We start from the raw sequence: 27655 nt of genomic DNA on the forward strand, positions 1-27655 counted from the left end.
CCTCTTGTCCCCACTCCATTTCAGATAAGATCCTGGTTCACTGCGTCATGGGCCGCAGCCGCTCGGCGACCCTGGTCCTGGCCTACCTGATGATCCACAGGAACATGACCCTGGTGGACGCCATTCAACAAGTGGCCAAGAACCGCTGTGTCCTCCCCAACTGGGGCTTTCTGAAGCAGCTCCGGGAACTGGACAAGGAGCTGGTGCAGCAGAGGCAGCAGGCCCAGCACAGCGCCGACGGCGAGAAGGAGCTGTAGGCCCCTTGGGAAGGGAGAGAGAAGGCTGATAGGGCTCTGGTCCGTGACTCCGTTTGCTCTGGAGAAGGGACCGTGAAACCGAAGCTTGACTTCTTCCAAGTCATCTGAACCTTCCCGGTGCACGCGATGAACAGGGAAGATGCAGGGCTGCCTCCCGGACTCCAGTATTTGGCTTCGCAGCGGAACAGGGCCGACAGGCCTCCCAGCAGAATTGGTTACAGATGGACACACCGTTCTGCATAAAGGCGCCTATATTTTTTATTTATTTTTTGTAAGATGGGAGAAGAAAAGGACTTAAAAATGTGTAGGCATTGTGCTGTGATTAAATGTTTGGCTTGGTCTGAAAGTCACATTCTTAAAAAATAATTTTAAAATAGAAATATATTTTCTAACCACAGAACGTGCCCGGGAGTGAGTCCCCTTCTGAGGTGTCTATTTTCTTACTGCCTCCTGCACCCTCTTCTCCACGGGATCCCTAGACTCAGGTCCCCTAGAGATGCTGCTGCTCACTGTGGGGTGGGGGGGTTGAGGGAGGGGGATCCTGAGCTCCTGCAGAGGCCCTGCTTTGGGCTCCCCACCTTCCTCAGGGAGCCAGGGCTCTTCAAATGTTTAGCCAGAGCTACCACTACCCAGAAAAATTCAATAAATTGTGGTAAATTTGCACAAGAGTTTGACTTTACAATTTTGGAAAAGAGGGAGGAGACACACTTAGGGAACAAGAACTCAAGGAAGCTCCTTTCATTTTTTAAAAAAAATATATTTTATTGATTTTTTACAGAGAGGAAGGGAGAGGAAGAGGGATAGAGAGTTAGAAATATCGATGAGAGAGAAAAACATCGATTCAGCTGCCTCCTGCACACTCCCTACTGGGGATGTGCCCGCAACCAAGGTACATGGCTTTGACTGGAATCGAACCTGGGACCCTTCAGTCCGCAGGCCGATGCTCTATCCACTGAGCCAAACCAGTTAGGGCGAGCCCCTTTCATTTCAATTTTTGTTCAGTCACACCAGGACATATTTGCAAATGTGTTTGCTCTGGAATGGGTGCACAGGCATGCAGGTTCAGGTGGTGAGTTCCCTTCCTGGAGGGTTAAGCCAGTCACCATCACTCTCAGATTTTCATTCCGGAGAAGAGAACAGCAGCAGGCACCCAGCAGGTAGAGATGGCATCTGGAACCAGGCACCATAAACCAGACAGAACCCAAAGAGAGATACTGATGGAAGCCCAGCTGCCTAGAGAGAGCCGAGTGTGATAAAGGCTGTGGGGGAAATGTGAAAAGGGGCCCAGTTCTCCAATCTGGTTGTGGTTTTCAGCAGAATGAAAGAGGAAGTTCTTGATGGAGGAAGGACAATGTGAAAAGCTGCCCAAGGGTAACCCTGTGAGCTCTGGCGAGCTGCCCTGCTTTGTACCAGAGGGAGGACTTGTGGCCTGGGCTCGGTGGCCCGTTAGCCTTCCTGGAACTGCCCACGGTCTGCTCTGGTTGCGTGACGTTGGCCTAAGACTGTGGTCGGCAAACTCAGTAGTCAACAGAGCCAAATATCAACAGGACAACGACTAAAATTTCTTTTGAGAGCCAATTTTTTTAAACAAACTATAGGTAGGTACATTGTTATTAACATAATGAGGGTACTCCTAAGGCTTAGGAAGAGCCACACTTAAGGGGTCAAAGAGCCGCATGTGGCTTGCGAGCCACAGTTTGCCGACCACTGGCGTAAGAGGAATCAGGTCCTCATGATGACCCAGATTGGGGTGTGAAGGGAGCCATACACAGGCTCTTGGAAAAGAGACACCAAAAAGGACTCTATGATCATAGTGGCCCCTACCTAGACTTTTCCATCACAGGAGCCTCATAATTCCCTGGAAACTCATTTACCTCCTCGGTCTGATCTATTCCTTGTCCAGAGAGAATTCAGCATTTCCACTTTAATAAAATATATACTTTTCAATGAGTCCATATGCGGAAAGTATGGAACCCCTGAATCCCACTGCTGGTGTTCTTGGGTCCCTACACCTTCCTACATGCCCCACCTCTCGGGGGCCGAGTCCTGCTGAGGACAGCAGAGAACTTTAACGTTGGAGTCTGGTCTCGTCAAGATGGTTCCTGGGAGCTAGAGGTAGAAGAAAGGAGGATCAGAAGTTTTTGCAGAAGCATTTCAAGTCTACAGAAGTAAAATATTCATGCAGTCAACAAGTATTTGAGAACCTACCACCTGCCAAAAAGGGGGGTTCAGAGGCCACAAGTAAAAACAAAACTGCATGCTGTGATCAGGTGCCATGGGAGAAAGAGGAGTAAGGTGACCAGCCAGGGACAGGTTCGGGGAGGAACCCACTTTAGAAGGGTGGTGAAGACAGCCTCTCTGTGGAGGCTGGGTGAGCTGAGTCCTGAAGGAGTACACCTTTTAAATGAGGGAACAGCACAGGCGGAGGCTCTGAGCTGGCAATGAAGTGTGTTTTTAAGGAAACACCCCCAAGGTACGTGTTTGTGAAACTGCCCATCAGTGAAGCCAGGGTTCCTGGGTGAGGTGGGGAGTGGCAGGAGAGAGGTATAGAGGCTAGATTTTATTCCAAGTGCAAAGGAAAACATTGAAGGTTTTTAAGCAGGGGATGGTCTTACCTATGTTCTCAGGAACTCTCTCTGGGGAAAATACCACTGGCTGCAGTGTGGAAATTGGATTGTAGAGAGTTTAAAAAGCAGGCGAGAAGACCAGGTAGGAGGCTGTTGGAACTGCTGCTAGGAAAGAGGAAGGTGACCTGGATGAGGCAGTGCCGGAAACGATTATCCTGGAGAAACCACAGAACTTTGAGGGAGGGAGAAATGGAAGGTATCAATTCCATCTCAGTATTAAGGCAATGGTAGTGCCTTAATACTGAGATGAGTTCGACAGGGTGGAAATGGGTCCAGGGGGCTGAAGATCGCCTTACGTCTGTTAAGAAAAATAAAAGGTGTCCCATGTCCTTTGACCTTGAATATAGAGAGAGCTCTGACTGGAGATATAATTGTGAATGTTGCCCAGCTGGTGTGGCTCAGTGGTTGAGTGTTGACCAATGAACCACGAGGTCACGGTGTGATTCCCGAGGGCATATGCCTGGGGTTTTCGGCTCAATCCCCAGAAGGGGGCATGCAGGAGGCAGCCAATCAATGATTCCCTCTCATCATTGATGTTTCTCTCTCTCTCTCCCTCCCGCCCTGCCTCCCTCTCCCTTCCTCTCTGAAATCAATAAAGAGTTTTTTTTAAAAATTGTGGATGTTATCTGTATAGAGGTGGAATTTGAAGTCGTACTGAGTGAATGAGAGAGGAACCCCAGGAAAGGGGACAGGAAGAAGGGAGAAGGAAGCTGGAGTGTGGAATTATGGAAGCCTGGGTACAAAGAAATAGAAGGCACTGCTTCATAATGTAACCGTAACTGTACTTGGACTCTGCGTATCGACTGTAGACCAATACTTGCTTGTAACAGACAGGGTAAACTGTACTTGTACATCTCTTAACAGTTTTTAAAGCATATGCTTATTAGACAAGTGATGATCTTTTCAGAGTAAAACACTGTAGGAAAAGCTGAGTTTCTGAGAGAACTGTTTGTTGAGCCTCAATCTCAGCTGTAAATTGAGGAGCCCCTCTGCTGGCCCGTTTCCTGTGCAGGGTGTGTGTGGGGTACGTGGGAGGACTGTGGTGAAAGCTTTGGAAGAAGATCGTGAGTCACTATTTCTGAAACAGACTGTTGGCAAGGAGTCCGAAGCCTTCACACATGGGCAGGCATCACTGGACTCATTAAAAAGTAAAGGTTGGGAACTGACAACCACTTGTTAAAACTCTTATAAGGAAAGAACATTACTGGGTTTAAAAGCTGTGGCCTGTTCACGGATCTCAACCAGATTGTGACATTTCAGTCCCGATAAATCCAAGTTCCCGTTTTCCAGGCGCCCTGGGGTCACACTGAGGTCCGAGTTGACTTTTCTAGTGAGAGTGGGCTAGTGAGGAGCGTGCAGGGTGTCCTGGGACCACCTCGGGTCAGCAGTTCACCTACGCAGAGCCCCTCTGTTTGCTGATGAACCCAGGCCTTGGGCAGGCAGGGGGCTCCCGTACTTGGCTATGCTCCAGTCCCTAGGGAGCCTGGGATGCACATGGAATCCCAGTCCTGTTCTTAGATTCTGGTCGGGCAGGTCTGGGACTTGTGGACAAGCTCCCTGGTGGACTGTGAGGCAGGCAGGATGTGTGTCTGTGTATGTGTGTGTGTAGTGGGGGGAGGTGATGTGATGGAACCTGGGTATCCATAGACACACATTAACAAGCCACTGCCTAAGGGAACACCGAGGGCAAGTCTGTCTCCAAAGAATCTTAGCACGAGAGGAAAGACACCAAATGAGTGAAAGTTTCAAGGTGAGGCCTGTGGGAAGCTCTGTGTGGTTTCCATCAGGTTGTTAGCAGCCCCCTCCTCCCCCCGCCACCCCCCACCCGCTCCCGGGCTCAGGCAGGCTCTGGTGGACCCTTGAGCTGCTCCTGAAATGACACAGCAGCTGAGTCAAACAAGCAGCAGTCACCCCCCCAGCTCCACCACCACTCTGCAGGTGGACTCAGTGTCCTTCCCACCAACCAGCACAGCATCTGGAAGGTTCTCTCCTCCCTTTGTGATAACAGCCCCTGCAGAGTGGTTTTGGAAACCCTCCCTCAGCTACTACAGACTTTCCCCCACTGACTGTGCAGGTGTGTATGGAAGGGGCCAAAACATAAACTCCCGACACTCAGCCCTGAAGCTCTGTAACTATGAGCGAGAAAAACCCACGGCGAGAGTACACGGCGAACCCTGCGGGCAGCCTCCCCCTAGAAGGCGTGATCTGGGGGTGTGTGCGCCATCTTGCCTTTTCAGAGTTCTGTTCTGTATCGACTTGAAAGTTTGTGTCTGATCGGTACAATGCCTGGCTTTTGTGTGGGTTGAGCCACTGGTGGAAAAGCAACGTTCTCCCTCCGAGAGGCCTAAAGGTGACTGCCTCACAGGAGTGGTGAGCACCCCTTTACACACGTGGAGAGCTTCCTGGGCCAGGTCCACATGGGTGCCAAGCCACGCATACACTTCTAGGCTTGTTAGCTGAATACTGTTTCAAAAGACTCAACTTTCTCTGAATTCCGTAAAACAATATTTGAAAACATTTTTTGTCTGAACTTCAGACATTAAATAAAACATCCAATCACTCATTCACCACAGAGCAAAACTTTCACACTTTTTTTTTTTAAGAAAATGGTTCTTCGAACATACATTCCCAAACTGTTTTTTTTTGTATTATTCTTTCAAGGAACGAAGTTGGCCACCACTGCACCCTGAGGGGAGTTGACACAGACAGAACCACTGAGGTAACTGGTATTTGTGCAGGATCCCTTTGCAAATGAAGATCAAAGTCAAAAAGAAAAAAACAAATTCACTTTATTTTAAAGACAATGATTGGCATACAGAAGGTATGCACTAGCATAAAATAAACTTTCATGTAAAGCATTAAAATCCATTATAAATTAACTTATTAAATAGGTATTTGGTATATGTGATGGTTTTATTAGATATTACTCTTATTTATTGCCAACCCCCTCCCCCAAAGTCAAAACAAATCAGAAAACCTCTTAACTCCAATGTACACTAAATAATTTATTTTCCCAAAATGTGTATGTGTTCTGAGATGTGACACATGATACAGTTCCATTGGTCATTCTCTATCAATCATAATATGACAGGACACAAGAGGCTAAAAATGGCTCATCATAATTTATTTTATGTTAAAATGTACAGCTTTTTTTTATTTTTTGTGGTTTTTTTTGAAGTGACTGACTAAAAAGAGAACAGATAAATCCAAGAGTGTCGCTGGCTGCTATTTTATACAAGGGTTGCGCCTCTCCTGCTTGGCCCTTACAGTCACCTGTACAGGTACAAAGGCTACAAAAAAGGAAGCAATATAAACAGACACAAATAACTTTTTTGCTTTTTTACATGCGATTTGTAAGCTTAGTTTGAGCTATTCACAAGCTACTTCTCTATTTTTCCTTAAAAAATAACTCCAATATTTTATAAAGATAGAAAAATCTACAGATGGAATGAAAATGTAAAGTTAGAGGCATTTCCATAAAATAGCAACTTTACACCAAATTCACTATTTTTTTTTAAATTCTGCCAAGTATTTGGACATATATGAAATGTTTCAAAACCTGACAGATAAACACTGAGATATGCTTCATTCAATAAACAGAAGTCTGCATTTATAAAACAGAAAGCTGCCTTTTTCCCCCAAAGAAATCTGTCACCAAAATGGAAAAGGGTCTCAACTTTACACCAAACATTTAGCAATAAAACCCTTTTGACTAACCAAATGGTAATAGCTTTTATAGCTCTTTACAGTTTTATAATTAACAAAAATATAGTTTTTTTTAAAACCCTCAAATTAGGGCACCCTAATCAAGGCAAAAAACTTAAGAAATGGCTTACTGTTAGCACAACACTTGTACAGTACTACAAAATGCACTGTCACTAACAAAGACATTAGCGGCATGCGGAAGAGTCACCTTAAACAAAATATACAAGAACTGAAATGCTAAAGGCATTTACATGGAGTGGACAGGGAAGGAAAAAAAGCTCTAGCTTCTGTATTAAAACAGATAACTCGGGAGTGCGGGGCTCGATATCCACACTGTTTAACGGAAGCAGGCACAACAAGTGGCTGCCTCCAGGGTAGTCCAGAGAGAGGCCTTCCTCTGCAGAGAACTTCATATAAAAGGAACAGAAACAAAGGTACCAAAAAAGAAAAAGGAAAAAAAGAAAAACAACTTGTATAAGGCTTTCTGCTGCATACAGCTTTTTTTTTTTAAATAAATGGTGCCAACAAATATTTTTGCATTCACACCAATTTGCTGGTTTTGAAATCGTACTCTTCGAAGGTATTTGTGCAGATCAATCCGATAGTGACGCCCAGGGGTTTGTGACTGCCTATGTTGCCTACCTTCTCATGTAGGACCCATTGAGAGATTGTTTGGACATGCCTGTGTTCATGTAGCCATGGTGCCCGGGGGCTGTGTACATCATATTACCATGGGGTGGGGTCTGCATGGGCTGCTGGGCATATGGCTGGGTCCCCATCATGCCCATCTGCATCTGCATCGGGTACTGGGGCGTTTGGTTCATGTAGCCATGATTGCTGTGGTAGCCACTGTTCATCATTGGCTGGGACATGCTGTACCCATTCATGGCATTGAGAGTGTTCATGTTCATGTTCACGGAGTTGACGTTGTAGGCTGGGGCTGGCATCAGGTTCACACTCATGTTCATGCCTCTCTGCATGGTTAAAGTCCGTGCAGGACCCTGCATGGCTACGGTCTGGGAGCGCCCATAGATCTGAGACTGGTGGGTGGCAGCGGCTGGTGACAGAGATGCCGATTTGGTTCTCATGGAGACGTGGCCCTTGCTGGCAATCTGGGTTTGCAGTCTTTGGCTGTGGGAGATGCCAATGTTCGACGCAGCCATGTTCCGTTGCAAAAGAGGCGGTGGCAGATTCATCGGAGGAGGAGTCAGGTTGGGGGGTGGGGTCATGGTAGCTTGTGCTTGGGGTCCCCCAGGGACGGAGTGTGGAGACTGAGAAAGCTGAACAAGCCCTGTGTTACTTAATGGTGTGGACAAAGAGGCACTGTTTGCATAGGAAGTTACAGCAGCGGAATGGCTGTAAGGCAATGAATGATCAATAAGTGTGTTAGTTAACTGCTGTAGTTTGGCAAGGCTGAAGGTGGCTGACGGCTGTGGGTAGTGCCCGGCCCCAAAATCACTTTGACCCATTCGTTCGTAGAGGCCGATGCTGGCGTTGCCGGTCTCGGGGATCTCGGCCAGCTGCATGGGCGGGGTGAAGTTGGCGGCCATGCTGCACTGGGCCAGCTGCTGGCTGCCGCTCGGAGGCCGCTCCACCACGCAGCCTTGAGGAGACTTGACGCTGCAGGTCGGGGGGGAACTGATGCTGGTCTGCTGCAGCATGCTGCAGCTCCCGCTGATGTTGGACATCTGCTGGGTGACAGCACAGCTGCTCTGCGTCAGATTGCTCGAGGTCAGGTTGCTATAGGAGCAGCTGTTCTGTGAGGAGCCGTTGCCACAAATGCTGCCGCCCATCGTGGAATCATAGCTGCTGGGGTTTTCGTAGTTCTCCGTTGTGCTCTCGATGCTGCCCAGGTCACTAAATCCGCTGTCAACGACCTGCTGTGAGTGATCTGAAACCGACGGCACATCCATCATTGGACTGGTTTCCATGTTCTGCAAAGATGGCACTGAGATGGCACTTTGATCTGGGCTGATTTGGGCATAGCTGTTCTCCAGGGCAGGGACGCTTGGACTGCTGACGGAACGCACGGACTGGCCAGGGTGGGAATGGACGGATGAAACGGGACTACTGTGGTCTGACTGTTGGCAATCGTCCAGAGTGGCAGCAATCTGTGGACTTTGGTCTGAATGGGTGTAGTTCTGTAGGCTCCTACAGGCCTCTTGAGTCTCGGCACAGTCCTGAAAGGTGTCCTCCTGTTCGCTGTTCTCCTGGGTCAGAGACTGCACGGCCTGGACGGTCTCAGAGTCGATTTCCATGGCGGCTGTACTTGCCTCTTTGAACTCAGAATCTGCTTCTTCGCTGTTCGTTTGGTCCTGTTTCTGTGCCTGTTCGTCAGGTGGCTCCTCATCAGACTCAGGCACAGTTTCCGTGTCCGCAGTGAGCTCCTTGGGTTCACTGTTACACGCAGCTGCGAGGTCAACACCACAGTCCATTAAGACCTCTGGGTTTGAATGACTAGGCGGGACACTAAGGTCTAAAAAAGCCTCCTGGTTTTCCAGTACTTCTCTGAAAGCTTCCCTGGGGCGCTCTTCCTTCTCCGCCTCTGCCGACTCCGTGTGGCTGTCGTCTTCATCATCAGCATCATGGCCCTCGTTGTGAGACGGCTCTTCCTCCTCCTCCTCCTCTTCACGATCATCCAAACGCTCAGGGTCCTCTTTGTCCAGGCAGACCTCTGGTTCCTCTTTTTCCTGACTTTTAGTACCACTCGGGTCTTTTTCTACATTTCCTTCTTCTTCTTCCTCCTCGTCCTCCTCCTCCTCCTCCTCCTCTTCTTCTTCCTCCTCGTCCTCCTCTTCCTCCTCAGGTTTGACCGGATCGTCTTCCAGCGTTTCGCCTGGCGATTTAGTTGGACTTACAGGTGCACATGTGTCCTCCTTTCTGTTTTCGTCCCGAGGCAGCAGGGGGTCCACAGCTTCCTTGACTTCCTCCTCAGTCCTGGTGGGACTGGGGCTGCCTTTGTCTCCCAGCGCCTCCTTCTGTTCTTCCACTGTCACCTGGTCATCAGGCTCCATGGGTGTTTCTGGAGGGGTGTACAAGTTCAGTTTAAATCCCGTCTTCCTTTCTTTGCTTGGCCGCCACTTAGAGAGACCACGCTTTGATCCTTTTGGCCACACTTGTTTGCACTTTAGAGGTTCAGGATTGTCTCTACTGCCTTCTTTCAAGTTATTTGCATCATCCATATTGTCTTATCGAGGAGACAAAGGGGAGGAAGAAAAACAAAGTCTTAGAAAGCATAACCACAAACAACTTGAGTTCATTCTCTAAATTAATTAGCAAGCACTGCTTTCAATTTAGCATTTTAAGACTTAATGGTAAAGACATAATCAAGACTAATACAGAATAATACTGTGGTATAAGCTGAATAAATCAGCCAGGTCTGGGAAAATAATATATGCCATACACAGACACGTGCATTCTCTCTCAGCAAAGCTGTGCTTGTTATAGGAAGCACATGGATAAAGGCAACAATAATAAACTTATTTGATTTAACAAACAAGATATTCTCTGAAGCCCGGAATTGCACACTATACACAATTCACTGGGACATTTACAAACTAAGGAATACAGGGGAATGGGTTAATGCCAGCCCATGTCCACATCCTCAGTGTACTGAAGAAATGAAAGAGAAGCCTCCTTCACATATCCGTCCTAAGAAAGTGAACTTAGGTTTGTGGACAATTAGTGAATTTAAATGATCTCAGATGACATTATTTACTTTGATTTAAATGTTCTCTCTGACATAAAAATAAACTGTGTACCTCGGAAACAAATGAATAAATAACTAAACACATCTGTAATCTATCCTCCTCGTCCTCCTCTTCCTCCTCAGGTTTGACCGGATCGTCTTCCAGCGTTTCGCCTGGCGATTTAGTTGGACTTACAGGTGCACATGTGTCCTCCTTTCTGTTTTCGTCCCGAGGCAGCAGGGGGTCCACAGCTTCCTTGACTTCCTCCTCAGTCCTGGTGGGACTGGGGCTGCCTTTGTCTCCCAGCGCCTCCTTCTGTTCTTCCACTGTCACCTGGTCATCAGGCTCCATGGGTGTTTCTGGAGGGGTGTACAAGTTCAGTTTAAATCCCGTCTTCCTTTCTTTGCTTGGCCGCCACTTAGAGAGACCACGCTTTGATCCTTTTGGCCACACTTGTTTGCACTTTAGAGGTTCAGGATTGTCTCTACTGCCTTCTTTCAAGTTATTTGCATCATCCATATTGTCTTATCGAGGAGACAAAGGGGAGGAAGAAAAACAAAGTCTTAGAAAGCATAACCACAAACAACTTGAGTTCATTCTCTAAATTAATTAGCAAGCACTGCTTTCAATTTAGCATTTTAAGACTTAATGGTAAAGACATAATCAAGACTAATACAGAATAATACTGTGGTATAAGCTGAATAAATCAGCCAGGTCTGGGAAAATAATATATGCCATACACAGACACGTGCATTCTCTCTCAGCAAAGCTGTGCTTGTTATAGGAAGCACATGGATAAAGGCAACAATAATAAACTTATTTGATTTAACAAACAAGATATTCTCTGAAGCCCGGAATTGCACACTATACACAATTCACTGGGACATTTACAAACTAAGGAATACAGGGGAATGGGTTAATGCCAGCCCATGTCCACATCCTCAGTGTACTGAAGAAATGAAAGAGAAGCCTCCTTCACATATCCGTCCTAAGAAAGTGAACTTAGGTTTGTGGACAATTAGTGAATTTAAATGATCTCAGATGACATTATTTACTTTGATTTAAATGTTCTCTCTGACATAAAAATAAACTGTGTACCTCGGAAACAAATGAATAAATAACTAAACACATCTGTAATCTACTACAGGCTCATCATTTCTGCATGACATAAACTATAATGTATTTAGCATAAAATTATTGAGCATTTAAAGCACAGGTATTCCTTTTATCACTAATTCTGTCCAGACTGTATTTTGGATCAATCTGCTGCTCAAATGTGTGGTTTGAATACTAAAGTAAATAAAAAACAAACCATAATTGTCAAGTTCATTTTAGTTCAGCTGATTTTATTTTTACTGTACCTGCATGCACATGAATATAAATATGTAAGTATATTTTTATAGATAGAAGCAAACAAGAAAATATAGCAAATGAATAAATATAGATATAAAACACCCAAGTCTTAGAAAATTACAGATCATGCTGATCTTCTGGTCAATGTAAAGAAAAAACTTTACAAAGAGAAACAGCATCATTAGGAGAACAAACTTGGAGAACTTATTTTGGGGACCAAAAATAAGATCTAACAACCTACGTGGAACAGAGATCCCTTTTGCCAGAAGGAAGTGATTTCTAATCCAATCCGTGCAGAGCAGGGTGAACTTCTAGATCATTTATATTATAAAAAGTTACACATAAACTTACCTGCAAGTACTACATTCAAACTGGCTAGCTGAAGAGAACACATATGCGATGTGGACAGATCCTTCAGAAGCACAAAGTACAAGACCTAGTTAACAGACGTCTCAAGATGTTCAAATGGTTTCATTTCTATTCACACGGGCAGGTGAGCGCCACGCCAGTGCCCCGGTTTCTACATTCTTATTCCACGTGCTACTGGACCTACCGGCTTTTATAGGAAGACCTCTCTAAATCAGAAGATGAGTTTCCTCATAATTATTTTTTAAGAAAGAAGAAGATTCTGAAAGGAATCAGGTGTGACCAGGCCACTTAGCATTTCTAAGGAAATCGCACCAAGTGGAGAATGGAGTCAGTGTCCATTCATTTACAAGCTCCTGAGAAGACAGCTGACAACTGGCAATAGGCTCAGTTCCCACACAAAAATGATCACTTGCTGCAGCGTGCTGCTGCTGTTGTTTACATGTTTGTTTATTTAAAGAAACTAAAGAACAAGGCTTGGTTTCTCTATACCCAGGGTATGATGCCATTCACTCAGCAAAATATTGTATCCTGTTAATTCAGAAAGTCAAGAAGATGCTTGGTCATATTTTTAAAATTGTGGCCTTCCAAACGCTAGAGTGACAGCCTGTGGTGCCCAGGGACCCGAGATGGCCTGTTCCCTAGATGGGAGTGAGGTTTTGAATAGTTCAGCAGTAGAGAGCCTGTCCCACAGACCCTCATGACTCGGCTGGGACCCATAGGCAAGGGATGGTTGCTTTTAAACAGGACATCATTTTTAGGGTGCTTTTTTTTAGAGGATGGGGTGGAGTGTCCCTGGCAGCAGCAATTGTAAAACAGTAATTTAAAAGGAAAGACAGTGTCCTGATTTCGACATTATCCTGTGTTATCGAAGCTACTAGTGATGGTGTAAGTTTAGCTGATTCTTGATAATATAAGACACCACTGATTATAAGATGCATCATCAATCTACTAATATTTGTTCCCAGGAAAAAAGAAAGCTACTGAGTTCAGTGCTCACACTGATTTAATATATGCCCTAATTTCGGAAATATTAAATGTGGGGGAAAGTACATATTAGAATCCGGAAATGCAGTATGTTTCTTACTGACATACTTCAAAGTTTTCGGGGATAAGTCAATTTCCAGAATGTAAGATGAACGCATTTACAGGAATGTTGGGCCTTAAAAGTTGTTTAACATAAAACCCAATTCCAGGAAGAGGAGCCAGAACCCTTTATGAGTGAGAGAGGACAGGTGGGCACTTACTTCCCGTGGGTCCACACATCCTCAGGGATGCCCTGGGGCAGGCCCCCGGGTGCCTGCTTTTGGCAGTAATGGACAGAGTCACAAGGGCAAGCTTTTTATAATCCCTCCACTTACTTCTATAAGGGTCAGCACTCTTAAAGCAATGATTGTCTCTTCCGCCCCCTTCCTCTGTCTGTCTCTTCTTCCCGGGCGGATGCTGGAAGGCTTTCCTCGGGACCGGCCTCCCGCTGTCCTCCTCCACTTCAACCTCACAGGTAGGCTCCAGCTGCGGCATCGGCCTCTCTTCATCCGAGTTGTCAAAGGGCTCATTCAGCACTTCGGTCGTCTCGGAAATGGTCTCAGTTGTTACACTGCTGTTGATCCTCCTGCGTTTACGACCTCTTTTCTTCTTTAGCACAAAAGGCCTCTGAAATGAATTCCAAACAGAATACATAGAGCTCATGAGAAATTAAATGGTTGAGTCGATAGGCAGCAAACACGCGAGTCTAAGACTCTCACACATAAAGGCTTCTGTGCTGCCTTTGTAGTTAACCTCCCATTTGATGTTTAACATCCCTCTCGGGCTCCAACTACACAGGCAAGTGTTTTCCAAATAAAACAGTTGTTTACTCAAGCAGATGCTTTGAGAAGAGAACATCCTAGAAGCTTAACTGTAGATTTTAAAAGCTAAGGTTTGTTTTTCTAGCACATATTTTCCAGTGGTGCTTGCTGGCTTCACATATCCTGTACATCATAGCTCTTAAGGCATTGCGGACACCAGTTTCCTATAAATGTTGCAATAATTAACTAGTCACTGGGTCACTCACTGAATACTTGATAACTGCTCAGGGAGCGCCTACTACGTTCAAAGCACCCAAGGAAATAGGATGGTGCACAAGCCTAGCCCCCTTGCTCCATTTCTTAACTTCAGGAACAATGAAGAGGGTCCTTAAAGAGAGGATTAAAATGTTAATAGAGTCATTTATTGGTGGCTGCAGGGATGTCGGCAACTGATAATTTTATAAAATATTTTAATATAGAAAAATCTAAAAAAAGACATGAGATCTGCCTTATTTATATAAGATACAAACTTTTTTTTCTAACTGCACTAAAGATCGGCACAAATGACTCCCTGTAACTGCAATCATAAAACATATTTTCTCAAGCAAAAAGAATTTAATGATACAAAATTTAAAAATAGGAATAACAAAAAGATTGGCTGCTAAAATGTAAATCTGTCAGTAATGGGTCCAAAAAATTATTGAAAATACATTGCAAAGAAGAGTTCAATATGCATGGTTAAAATTCAAACTCTAGGTAACCAGTACCCAAGAATTATTGTGTCTTACATTTTTAACTCTTTGAATGTTCGCCAAAATGCACATATAAGCCTGATAATCATATCCTATAATTTAACATTTATGGTTATTAATTTCCCAAGTGGCCAGCCCTCCCTAATCCACTAGAATTTTCCCATCATGGGGAGAGCTAGTAGAAAGAGCTGGCTTTCTTCGTTTGAGTCCACTTATATAATGGGAGTCCATATTGTGCCTGGATGATTCTGGGTTTTGCAGTTTTTAAAACAATTTTGTTTATATACATAACACATGAGAACATTTTCCTTGTAAGAAACGAAAACATTTCATAAGTCTGAAGTCTACTTTAAGGGGTGCTCCCGCCACCTCCTCCCCACGGCTGCCTTTCCATGGGAAGATGGCCGGTTTGAGCTGGGAGTTAGAACAGCAGGTTCTTTGACAAACACCACAGAGGTTGGCCTTGGGGCGGTGTCTTAACTTGTACTGTGTTGTCGCTATTGGTCTTGGCTACACTAACATTATCCGGCCCCTCTCTATGTCACAGATGGAGATTGAAGACAAAGATAACAGATCCGGGTTGAGTCTAAGGACAAAATCCGTTTTTTACCTTCTGCCCAGGTACAGGTAGAGAAACCACCAGGCCACTAAGATATGAGAAGTTTCAGTAATGTGTACTTGGCCACAAATGCAAAATACCAGCATCCAAATGAACGGCCTAAAATAGCTTCTAAAAATTCTATGCCAAGAACTAGCACAAGAAATAGCATCGGGAGCGCTGGGCTGGAGTTGAGCACTCACCTGGTTCTGGCTCCATCTCTGATGAATTGTGTGACCTTGGACAAATCTCCTGGCCTCCCGAAGCCTTGGTATTTTTATCAAAATTTGCTGAAGGTCCTTTTCTGTTCCCTCAGGCTGACTTATCCTAGCCCCACACACCAGCAGGTGGCAGTAACCACTAGACTAGAAAGCCAGGCTGCTCCTGGTTTCCTGTCACAGCACTAACAAACCTCAAAAAGTAAACACAATCATGACCGTAAGATAAACGATGATGACACATGATCAGTGGGGCTGGATACAAACACACTACATCTAAAGAATGGAGAATGAAACAAATACTAACAGAATGTTTGCAATGCCTGGATTTGACTGAAGCTGACTCACAGACTGAAAATCTAAACAGACACATACCTTTCTCTTTATGGCAACTGACTGTGGTTTAGTTAATCTTGGAGGAGAGTTTTGAATATTTTCTTCTTCCTCTTCCTCTTCTTCTTCTTCTTCTTCCTCCTCCTCCTCCTCCTCCTCCTCCTCCTCTTCTTCCTCTTCTTCCTCCTCCTCCTCCTCCTCCTCTTCTTCACTGCTCTCTCTGGACAGCTCCATCAGCTGTCCTCGGTCCCCTGCCACTGGCCGGCTCTCCGGGGAATGCAAATATTTATTTTTCGATTGTACTTTTGCAGGTGATTGCCTACTGTTAGTTCTAGACGACAGGATTTCTTGCTCCTCCTTTTCCCAGCAGGTAGCTTGTTCCATTAGCCGCTCAGCCTAAGGGGGGAGAGGGGGTGGAAATGGCAGGCCGGTGAGAGGGCAGTTAGGCAGGCAGAGCCTCTATGGATCAAAGGCGAAGCTAAGTCATTTCTGCTCAGGACAGTCAGCCAGCCAAGCAACATTCCAGCTGCATCATTTCAGGACTCTGACATCAGTTAGGATAACAAATCAAAGGAGATTGGGTTTCATGGGATATTTAGCAGTATTAATGATGCAGCGAATTGATTTGAGTCCTTTATCAGTACATTACATGCTCACTGGCATGGAGCACTTTAAGCAAGTTCATAAACACAAAGAATCGATTGACACTGCAGCCTTGGAGCTCAGCACCAAATTTGATCTGATTACATGCTGTCAGTAGTGAAAAATGCTGCTTTGTGATCAATGATAAATGTTTCATTTTTCATACTCAATTCAATAAAATTATCATGTCTTACCATGCAACCTCAGTTAGATAAATTAGTGCCATATCATTTCACAAGCTCTCTCTACATAACCAAGCTTTTGACAATGATGTTAATGACTTTCTTAGTTTAAGAATGCTCCAAGATTGAAATTACACAACTCAGGTTGATGAAGCCAATCATTACCTCTTTTTCAGCTTCCCGCTCTTCTTCAGAAACTGCGGCATTAGAAATTAAAATTGGGGTCCACCTCAGACTCTCTGGATCAAGTTCATTGGACCGGGAACAGGTTTTCAGCTTTTCCATGTGGCTCAGTATTAACTTTTCCCTTCTAATGATAACAAATCTGTAATGTGATGAGGCAGAACAAAGTGCAATCAAAAGCTGAAATTTCATTTCACCTTCATGTAATGACATATGCTAGCACTAATATTACCGGGGTGAGGAAAAATCAGAAAGCTCATCAATGCAAAGGTACAGTAGATTGAAATTTAACCAGCAAAAAAGTATCATTTCCTGTTTTGTTTTTAAAAGAAAGGTTTTAATGATACTGTGGGGGAACCTTTAACTGGAATGAATCTGCCTGACTCCAGGGGTCCTTCCTGGTGCAAGATGCTTGGGCGGCAGCTGGGGTTGCCCAAGGCACCGGGACTCACCTGCCATCCCTCTTGTCAATCATGCGGAGGTGCTGCAGCGTGGTGGCGATGTCATGTGGGCACATGCCCGTGGCTCTGCTGATGGCCTTGATGCTGATGTGCCTCTCGTGGTGATGGAAGAGATACTCTAAGATGACATCAGAGAGCGGCTTTTCAGGAGACCCTGCTTGGCCTTCTCTTCTAGAAAGCAAATAGCCTGGGGCAGAAAAGGCAAAGTCAACCTCACGGTGGTGTTTTCAGACATTGGAACAGGGGCCACTTGAAATAACGTAGGTAGCAATAAGGTACCAACACCCCTGAGAAGTGCACGAATTTTACGTATGTAGTCTCTTCCCTCAAGTTTCAGTGGCTTGGTCTCCCTGAATTATGCTCCTGAATCTTTTCTACTGGCACTGTACGTCAACTCACACAGCGAGCGGGAGCGTTCCAAACACACTGCGGCATGTTTAACAACACCAAGGGCTGAAGCCATTGCTCCTCCGAAGTCTCAACAGTCCAGTCTCACACCAGCTTTAGATTCTTTCAGAAAGTAAATGTCAGGCACTTACTCAGAAATCCCGTCGAGGGACGACCCCAAACATTAATGGGAAGTTGTTTCCCGCAGGAAGGACCTAATGACCCTTTGACAGCTGGGTCTTAATAAAAGAGCAGGGCCTCTGTGGACTCAGATGCTATATTGCTTGTTACATTTAACTAGCCGGCTGATCTGAAGCTTTGTTTTAAGACTAATGAAAGAATGTCTTTTAAGTCAACTGCTACAACTCACATGAGCTGCACCAGCTCTAATTTCACCTCTTTCATGCAAATTAATTTATAATCCAAATCCAGAACGTTATTCCTTTGAATTAAAACAAAACAACTCGCTTAAAGCAAACTGCTTTCAGCATACTCAGAAAATCCCTGAGCAGGGCGAGCTTTTGAGTGTGCATTTCACAGCATTACTGTGAAGGTTCACTGGCAAAGGAACTTTAAATGAGAAAAACTTTAAATCCACTTGAAGGTAATGAATGAAAGCTGGTGGCTGTCTCGGTAATTAAGAGCCACTTATGGAGGAGAGAAGAAAAGCTAAAAACTAATGGTGTCTACCTTGCTCTAATTATCTGTTTCAACAGCCTCACCTTCATGAACTTCCTACATTTAAACAAACATCAACCACATACAGTAGGTGGCAGCAATTACAAAACCATGCTAGTCTCTGTAAACCACCCAAAATCTTCAGCATTTTTCTTCTTTATCTACATTTCCAAAATGGCTGCATTCTCAAGAATTTTCTCGATTTGGGATTTTGTTTTGTTCTGTTACAATGAGATCAGCTTCTGATGCATTTTCCTGACTCTGAGAAATTACAGAACAAGAACTCCAACCTGAGCCTAGAGGGGTGTAACATATATAGCATTTTGCATTTTGATGGTTTTAATCTGAATGCCGTTATAAAGAACAGGCATATATTTAACTTTAGGTTTTGCTCCAGTATTTTGACTTATTTGTCTCCTTAACACATGTTTAAGTGCAAAGAATTTGATTGAATGCAAACAAGCACCACACAATTTCACAGTCAGACCACCGATCACACATCCTGCGGCTCCGCACAGGCTTTGGGAGCAGTGTCAGGAATGCTAACAGTGCGGCCACTGTGCCGCGTCCCTCCCGCCCCTATCGTTCGTGCCCTGTCAATATGGAGAAAAGCTCTCTGTTGCCAGAGTACAAAGGGTTCCCGAATCACAGAACACAGATAATTGGCACATCCGTCACCTGCCTCCTAAATGCTTGGAACATGCTGGGAAATTTACTCAGTCAGCTGGAGGTACTCTGTGCTCCTGGAGGGAGAGAACCACAGAGCCATGGATATGGAACTATCCCCCTTTTGTCCATGAGATCCCACAATTAAAAGTCCCCTGCAGTGACTGCCAAATTCCCTAGCCCCTCACTGATTCTTAGCTGAACCCCAGAGTTGGGGAGAGAACCCCCTCCCCTTATTCCCCACCCCCCAGCTTAGCAGAAAGATTTCTGTATAATGCAAATGGTCACAAGGTGGTATATCCCCCACCACGAGCAACCTTACCCCACAAAGAGCAACCTCTTTGTTCTGTCTTCTCTTTCCACAGTCTATACTCTAGGACAAGAGGAAGCAGCCCAAACCTCCCTAAAATATGTTTCACACGGCTGTTCATGCTTCTACACCCTGAGCAGTACAGATGCACAGAGCCAGGGCCTGGGCTGACGGGCGTTACTTGGGGGTCTGTGGAGAGCCTTTAGGCATAAACCTGCCAGCACCTTCTACTCCCACCACGAGTGGCTGTCTTGGGGGACACTCCCTTGGACACAGTCTGCAGAGTCCTGGCCCTTGGGGGCCGAGGAGGCAGCAGCCCGCAGAGTGCACAGCACTCAGAGCAAACACCTCCATCCGCACCAGCAAAAGCATCAGCAGGTTGTCAGCGGTGACTGACACCAACATTAGCACCACACGACCGACCTCAGGCGTGGCCTATAGTTAGCCCTTCCTTCTCCTCTCTGACCTCGGGAAGCTCTCCAGGAGCTTTCAACAATGAAAGGAACTTATACCAAGAGCCATTTGCAAGTCCACAAAGTCTCCTCGTGAAGGAGAGACTTTGGGTTTAAACGGAATAGAGTTCCACAACCAGAAAGACCAAGGATACATTTCTGACGAGGTAAGTGAAATCACTTGTAATTCACTGAACTGCATAGTTGAGAAGAAAAAGTTGTGTCCTGTCTAGTCCATCTGCGCACTCGCTGATGTAATATGTAATTTAAATTTTACCCACAACAGGCACTTTTCCTTAAAGAAGCTGTAGCTGGTGGTGGCACTCCACCACTCTGACCTTCATGGAATGTTTTACAGAATTTCTTGCCATCTTTTGTTTCCTTCTACTTTTCTTGGCTTCTCAAATCATAATTACTACATAGCTGGCGCACGGATAGAATAATTTTTGGTAAGAATGTTTATTTATTAAGGAATTACAGAGCTGCTGTGGTTTAAGTTACAGCTCTTAAATTTAACTTACCAAAAAGATTCCAAAAAATTGGTCTAACATGCAGGGAAATAAAAAGCACTTATCTTGGAAGCGGGTGTGTTATCCTGAAGCATCTGAAACAAGTACAATACACCCTGGTGAATAGATTCCCATGGTGCTCTAACACCTTTCCTTAACTCAGGGTAGTTCAATCCGAAAACCTGGGCTCCCCCTGGGGGAGCCTGGCTGTTCAGACTGAAAGTAAAATGATGTTTGAAGGATAAACCCCAGTAGCTGCAGTATAATTAATCGCTGGTGAAATTATTCCCTTTAAATTGTCTGTGAGCCAGAGGTGCTGGTGAGCAGCACTTACTCTGCAATCGGGAGACTTGTAATTGCAAGCCGACTGGCCCGGAAACGCCTCACCCCCAGCAGCTATTTGGATACTAGTGAAAGCCGGCTTCCCCTTTTGTTCCAGTGGAAGGTGAGGTCAGTTTTCGTGCATGGACCACACACTGAATTCAAAAAGTTATCAGGGTGTTTGCATGAAGGATAGGTAAGAACAATGGGATGTCTGCAAAAGGGAAGCATTTCTCAGCTTTACCACAGGGGACCCACATGCACCTCACCTCTGTTAAGGCTGACATACTTGTAGTAAGAGAATCAATTATCATGTTAACTAGCCCCGACCCCTTGTGTTTGAAACGGTTAACTCCGTCCTAGAGAGAGAAAAACAGTGGTAGAGTGTTGCCTTCCCTTAGACAGATCCATTAAGATAAGGAAGGAACTATCTAGACAAGGTCAAGATCAGTTTTTTGCAGACCTAAATTCCCAAATTAACTGAACTCCCAGCATATTAGCTGCAAGGTTAACCCTCCTAAAATATGAAACATTCCTTCCTTTTAAACTAGTAAGATTTTAAAAATGTGGACTGGACCAGAAGTGAAATAATGTTCATAGGCAAGGTGTGGACATGGATAAGGATTTACCCCCACAAAGGCAGCCACCCCCTCAGCCTTGCACACCTTCATCTTCTACCATCTGGAACCAAACCAGATGAACTTCCTCAAATACAAAAGTGTAGACTTTGGCAAGCGACTCCCAACTCCCATCTGTCTGAATTGTGTGTTTGGGCTAACTAGCTGCTTTTAGGAGGAAGATAATCTTCAAGGATTACACACCTTTCATCAGACACCTGTTTAGCTCAGCAAACCCTGCTGAAAGGTTCGTATCAGTAGGCAGCAGTGGATTTGCAAGCCTGGGAACTGACACCAAGCCAGGGATTTATGGCAGCTCTTGACCAGAGGAAATCCAATAGCTCTAACCATGTATCTCATGATTGGGGATGGAAATTCACTGGTCTGCACTCATCTGTTACTAGTATCTGGCTCTGTGACCAAGTGGATGAATGGCATGTCATCAGTTTAAATAGTGATAAATGAACTTCACAGCGATTTATGTCTCCTTGCTGAAGTTTTGTGGTGATTTTGCAATTGGTTTAAAAAGGAAGCTGAACCTTAGCTTTCCCATTGTTTTTCTTCTTAAAAAAAAAAAGGTTTTACTGATTTTAGAGGGGGAGGGAAAGGGAGAGAGAAAAACATCAATGGGCTGCCTCCTGTACGCCCCCTACCAGGCATCGGGCCTGCAACCCAGGCCTGCGCCCTGATCGGGAATCTCTTTAATATCTGGCTTAACAGAAAACAGCTACATTCTCACATCTGCTTTGGTACTCAGTCTGTTGTGATATCACAGGTCATGAAATTTCCTGAAAACTCCACTGCACACTCATGAGAGGATGAGAATGAAAAGGACAAAGAGTAAGTATCCCAGTATTACTTTGAAAATAGTTGTGACTTTGCAGACACCCTGAAAGGGCCTTGGGGATCTCCACGGGTCCCTGGACCATACTCTAAGATTATCTGCATTAAATAAAACATAAGGATAATATTTAAAAGTTGGACAACAAGGCCATGGGTATTATGAAACAATATGGCATTTACTGAATAGAGTATGGCAGATCAGAGGCACTATAAGTTGGTTAAGAGAAGGGTTCCAGAGCTGGACTGCTTGGAATGGAATCCAGGGTCCACCATGTGCCATCTGTGTGACCTGGGGAAAGTTTTTTTTAAAATATATATTTTATTGATTTTTACAGAGGAGGGGAGAGGGATAGAGAGTTACTAACATCGATGAGAGAGAAACATCCATCAGCTGCCTCCTGCACACCCACTACTGGGGATGTGCCCGCAACCAAGGTACATGCCCTTGACCGGAGTTGAACCCGGGACCCTTGAGTCCGCAGGCCGACGCTCTATCCACTGAGCCAGACCGGTTAGGGCTTGGGCAAGTTTTTAACCTCTCTGTGCTTCAGATCCCTCATCCATAAAATGTGGACAATAATCATACCTATCTCTTAGGGTTGTTGTATTAAATGAATCAATACCGAGCGTGAACAGTGCTTTGCATAAGTGTATAAAGTTTCTATAATATGCAAAGCATTGTTCAAGCTCTGTCTTGATTCATTTAATACAACAACCCTAAGAGATAGGTATGATTATTCAACATATTAAATAATGAAATCTCAAGGTGATCATTTGGGTGACTAGATATCTTTTATGTATGGGAAAGTAATAAAATTTGGACAGAAGAAAAGAGGCAGACGCTCTACAGAGTTGATTGAAAAGAGCTACCTTGCTTTTCTTACTTTTGCCTGAGGCACCTGAAAACCACTCCACTCATTCCACTGCCTCAGATAGCTCTCTTCATCCCCCAACCCCCAGCTAACCACCCAAGTATAAATTTAATTAAAGAAAAAAATTATACATATATAGTGCCTCAGGAATGAGCTCAACAAACCGGCGACAAAGTTCCCAGCAAGCACAGTTGTGCCCCACAAATTCCCTTTGGTCCTTAAGTCCTTAACTTCAAGGACTGTCCCCGGGAAACAGCAAGCCCGTCAAACCACAATAACAATGACTGCCTGAGGGCTTCAGCAGAACCAAAGACAGTCCCAGGACAGATGAAACAAAGACCCAAATGTTCTAGAGGACCCAAGTGTGTAAGGCCTGCGCCAGTCAAACCCAGAGAGTGGAGACAGTGGTCTTTGGGGAAGGAAGGCTGGCTGCCCTGGATCACATACCATCTGTTTCTCTAAGCCTCTTTTCATTTTCAAGATCTCCCTTCTCAAAGATCCCATGAGCTCCTGGCTCCAGTGTTGAGCTCTTCCTCAACTATGTGCAAGGGCCACTGGTCTTGCTTACTGAATTTCTACTCCTCCATCCTCTCACCTCCACCCCTAAGTCCTCTCTGGAGAGGAATGGTATTCTTTTACCTCCCCACAAGATGAATGGCAGGGGCATGACTCCCCTGTTGCTGTGGGATATATATTTATATTGACAAGCCTACAGACCACACCGGCATTTACCAGATACATTCATGATTCTGTGAATGGGTGTGGACTCCCTTGAAGGGGGGTGGTCATGCTGTGTGTTAGTCACCCAGAGAAAAGCTAGGTGCCCATATGAACTCATAAAAATGAATTCACAAATAGCGCCTCAAGTGGCAGGAAAGGGCTCTCCCCGCTCGGTGGCAACCTTGTGTTGAGGAGAGTGAACATCTGTATATGATCTCCTCCTGAGTTGGCAGTGACCAGGGCCAGAGACAGACCCCTGTGAGATACCACAGGCCAAAGATGAATCAATGGTATTTTTATAATTATAATTAACTGATTTTTATAATTATAATGAGAATGCCTCTTTATTTCTCCATTTTTCTATCCTCTAGTCTAGCCCAATGGTTCTCAGCCCTGGCTGCACATTCAAATCAGATAGGGGCCTTTCAAAACTGTGGATGTCTGTATCCCACCTACTCTCAACTCTTGCCTATCTCAGGCCAGTTTGGGTTCAGAAGTATTACAGGTTACATCAAGCAAAGGGTCTTGGGGACTATACCTTGGCCAGAGTGTTAAGTGGGGGTGCAACACCAATCCCACTTCTCCATTTCTGCCACCCCAAAGGGCTGTGGTGGTAGCAGTGGTGCTCATGAGATACAAGTAGAAGGTGAGTCCTGGGGGAAATGGAGAGGTCTAAGAGTTGAGGCTGGGGAGGACGTGGTCACTCAGAAAACAGCTCTATAATAGACATCACAGAGGTTTATTTAAACATTTAATGAAGGAATATTTGTTTATGTGTGGCATGTCACCACATCAGCCAAGTCCTGGTCTGGTGTAGTAGAGGAATAGCATTTTTCTTTCTATGAAGATGACCACGTATAAAATAGATTTGGTCTCTCAATTTTCTTGTTAGAAGAATGAAGCACCTCTGACAAGGATAAAATGATTGTGGAATGAGAGATGTTATACTCTGTCCATAGCACTTATCCCCAAACTAAAATCATTTGGGGAAGGCAAGAACTTTAAAAATTATCTTACTTACATATACTTGCAAAGTAACCAAGATTCTTCATGAAGCCCACTGCCTATTACAAAGCTAAGCAAAGCTCTGATTCACGCAGAGGGGCTCCTAATTAGGAAGTGGGTGGTAAAATATCACTCCCAAGGCCTTCGAAGTGACAGAAGTTAGAAAAACATGTCAGAATAATGCCCTCTGCTTTTACCTTTTTTGATTTTCCACAATTCAAGCCACTTTTAAATTCTGGAGAGCTTTAGGAAAAACAAATTTACCAAAAAATGTTTTAAGATGAAGTAATGTGGCATTTTACAATTATTCTCTCTCTTATAAATATTGAAGATTCCATCTGAAACGCTATTTCAGAAACTAATTTAATTTTCCCAAGTTGAAACCTGGATAAAATTTCACATTTAAGTTACAAAATCCTGGTAATAAGAATTAACCATTAAAAAGTTATAAGAGTTCAAACACTGCATTAAACACATACACACTTCAAATAAAGCATCTGCTCCAAGCAATTAGCTGCGTGCTCTTACCATGCTTCACCTGGAAGACTGTTCTCCTATTGCTGAAACAATACAACCAACCTTCTCCTTAAAAGAACTACTAAAAGCAAAAACTGGAGTTTCTTTTGCCCAGTTTTATAGGTCTGAGGTTCTGTGGGGGCAGCTGAGACAGTTCGTTTTAATACCTCAACATTGGGTCTAACCCCACCCAGCAGAGTGGGAGCGGGAGTGTGGCCGTCAGCGTGGACACTGCCTCAGACCTCAGAACCAAGCTTTGGAAGACAAGACGGTGAGAAGAGCAACGTGTCTTTCCATGAACTTTTCCCCGCCTCCCCCCAAGTCCCGTGTGTGTGTGTGTGTGTGTGTGTGTGTGTGTGTGTGTACCAGCTATGATTTTCAAACATAGGACAAAGTACGCTGTAATTCCAATTCTGGGTGATGAGCTTTCACATGGCAAGACTGAAGACAGAAAAAGGGAGAAATAGAAATCTAAGATTTTTCTTTGTTTTCAAAGTACAATTTAAAAGGAAATTTGTCAGTGTTTGACATAACTTTCTAAAATCAAAGAGCAGCCCCATCACCCAATCTGATTGATCAACTAATGTTGAAAACATAAGGTAGAGAAACTACCTCTAGTTGTCCTCGGGTCATCTAGACAAACAGTCCTATTCCACTTATCTGCAGAAATAGAAAACTTCTCTTTTCACTTATTTTTTATTTATCTCCCACAAGCTTTCAAGCAGGATTTGAAGCAAAAAGCCTCTGGCAGTCAACGGTGCTGTCCCCACAGGGCTGCCGATGAGGCCACTTTGACGGACGTGCAGCACACGTGCAGGCTGGGTGAAATGAGGCGTTCAATGTAGTGACTAGCTATAGAGGTGTGAGTACCTAGCCTTGAATCCTGCAGGAACCTTAGGGTCCAAATTGGCTACAGTTAGATGTTAGCTGTTGGGAAAACAAAATCACATAAAGGTTCACCACTAGCAACATTAAAAGTATCAATTACCTCCCTTTCAGTTAGTAGGTGACACTGTACCTTTCTCAAAGTCCACCGTTTAGACAGGCTCCCTAATACTGGCAGTATTTAGAGTTGAGACTTCAGTAACGATATATTAATATTAGTACAGCTTTTGTCACCATATACTAACATTATCCTTGTGAGCCTTCTTACTGTGTGGTCGCTGTTAGTCAAAGACTCTGCACTCAACTTTCAAAGGATTGCAATGGTTTAGTAATGTGTTCCACAGTTGAGTGCCTACCTTGTTATAGGCACTTTTCTAGTTAGGTTGTGTGTGTGTGTGTGTGTGTGTGTGTGTGTGTGTGTATACACACTCTATTTTCCAAATTTAATAAGAAAAATAGCTCTGGGAGTTTAATTTGTTAACTAGTATGCAACTGCTAAACACAAGAACCACAAACTACGTAAATAACAGGAACTCAAATAGACATGTTAACAGCTAAAGTTCATTTTTTAAGAATCAATTCAATATGCTACATGCAAGCAATCAATCACACTGTAATCATCATTTACAAATCAAAGTACAACGCAGATACTCATGGGGGCAAATACCACTCAGTGGAAGTGTGTGATTATGGATGAGCAGATTGAAACTGTAAATTATGTAACTGTCTCTTGTAATTACCCTGCTTGAGAACCAAAAGAAACTTCCTGTATAATTTTGCAAGAGAATGGAGAACGAGATACAGAGTTGCTTTTTAGTTGGTCCTAAACCTTCAACAGCTATTTAATTATGTGTGATGAGGTCAAAGAAAGGTTATGCCTAATTTATGAAAAGTTGGCAGGGGGCTATTTCAAAGTAATCCTCTGAAAAGCTCTGAAGTATTAACAAAAACTGATGAGTCCTCTTATTTGTCAAGAATGATTTACCTAAATTATTTGGTAAAATAAACAACATTTAAAACAAATTCACAGGCGTCATTCACTTTATTTCCTCTCTAGAAACATTCATTATGGGTCTGCAAGTTTTTAACTGGATACAACGGAAAAGCTGCGGGTGTAGGAGCTGTCAGAGACTTCCAATGCATCTTCTGCTTTGGTAGGGGAAAATCTCATTAAGTCCTTTAAATTCGGGGGGAAAGCTCCAACACTGGGCAAACCACAGGATAGGACTTCTAATCTATGAACAGAGCATCATCTTAAGCAGAAGGAAGCCTATTTTGCAATAAATAATCAGCAGAATCTCAGTTCAGCATATTCCAAGACACTCTACTTTTTCTTTCCCTTTCTTAAAATCTAACTTCTACCATCTTTTCTATAAGCATTGTTTTTAGTGCCTAATGATCTATGCCAAATATTAGAACTGAATATTCACCATTCTAGGAAGAAGGAAGGGCAATTTCCTACACTTACAGTATCTGCCAGTTTTGCTTTCTCTCATTAAGGAAGGAAGGAAGGAAGGAAGGAAGGAAGGAAAGGGAAAACAAACAAGAAAAGTGCCAATATTGCAGCATTTTTTCTTTATCTCTTTGGCCTCTGTTCGTATTTTCTCTTCAGTCCACCTCAATTCTGCATGAACAATCCTTGTCGGAATCCTCTAATTTATTGCCATTCTGTCAACATACAACCTTTCAATTATGTTTCTCTAGGTTTAGGAGTGGACACA

General features: G+C 44.2%; 2 protein-coding genes across 2 annotated transcripts in view; one reads left to right on the forward strand and one right to left on the reverse strand.

Annotated features, from left to right (window-relative positions):
- The window catches only part of DUPD1 (dual specificity phosphatase and pro isomerase domain containing 1), a 33858-nt gene extending 33047 nt beyond the window's left edge, over positions 1 to 811 (forward strand). Inside the window, exon 4 of the mRNA XM_006765270.2 lies at positions 25 to 811. Coding sequence (XP_006765333.1) covers positions 25 to 257 — 233 coding nt within the window. The 3' untranslated portion in view covers positions 258 to 811. The remainder of the gene's footprint in view (positions 1 to 24) is intronic.
- Positions 812 to 5651: 4840 nt separating this feature from the next.
- Positions 5652 to 27655, reverse strand: part of KAT6B (K(lysine) acetyltransferase 6B) — a 166919-nt gene continuing 144915 nt past the window's right edge. Inside the window, exons 13-17 of the mRNA XM_006765269.2 lie at positions 17145 to 17340; positions 16675 to 16834; positions 15728 to 16081; positions 13359 to 13650; positions 5652 to 9776 (exon numbers count right to left, since the gene is read on the reverse strand). Of these exons, the coding sequence (XP_006765332.1) occupies positions 7228 to 9776; positions 13359 to 13650; positions 15728 to 16081; positions 16675 to 16834; positions 17145 to 17340 (3551 nt within the window). The 3' untranslated portion in view covers positions 5652 to 7227. The remainder of the gene's footprint in view (positions 9777 to 13358; positions 13651 to 15727; positions 16082 to 16674; positions 16835 to 17144; positions 17341 to 27655) is intronic.

Source organism: Myotis davidii, unplaced genomic scaffold (genome assembly GCF_000327345.1).
Source record: "Myotis davidii unplaced genomic scaffold, ASM32734v1 scaffold2161, whole genome shotgun sequence".
In the NCBI taxonomy this organism is placed as follows: Eukaryota; Metazoa; Chordata; class Mammalia; order Chiroptera; family Vespertilionidae; genus Myotis; species Myotis davidii.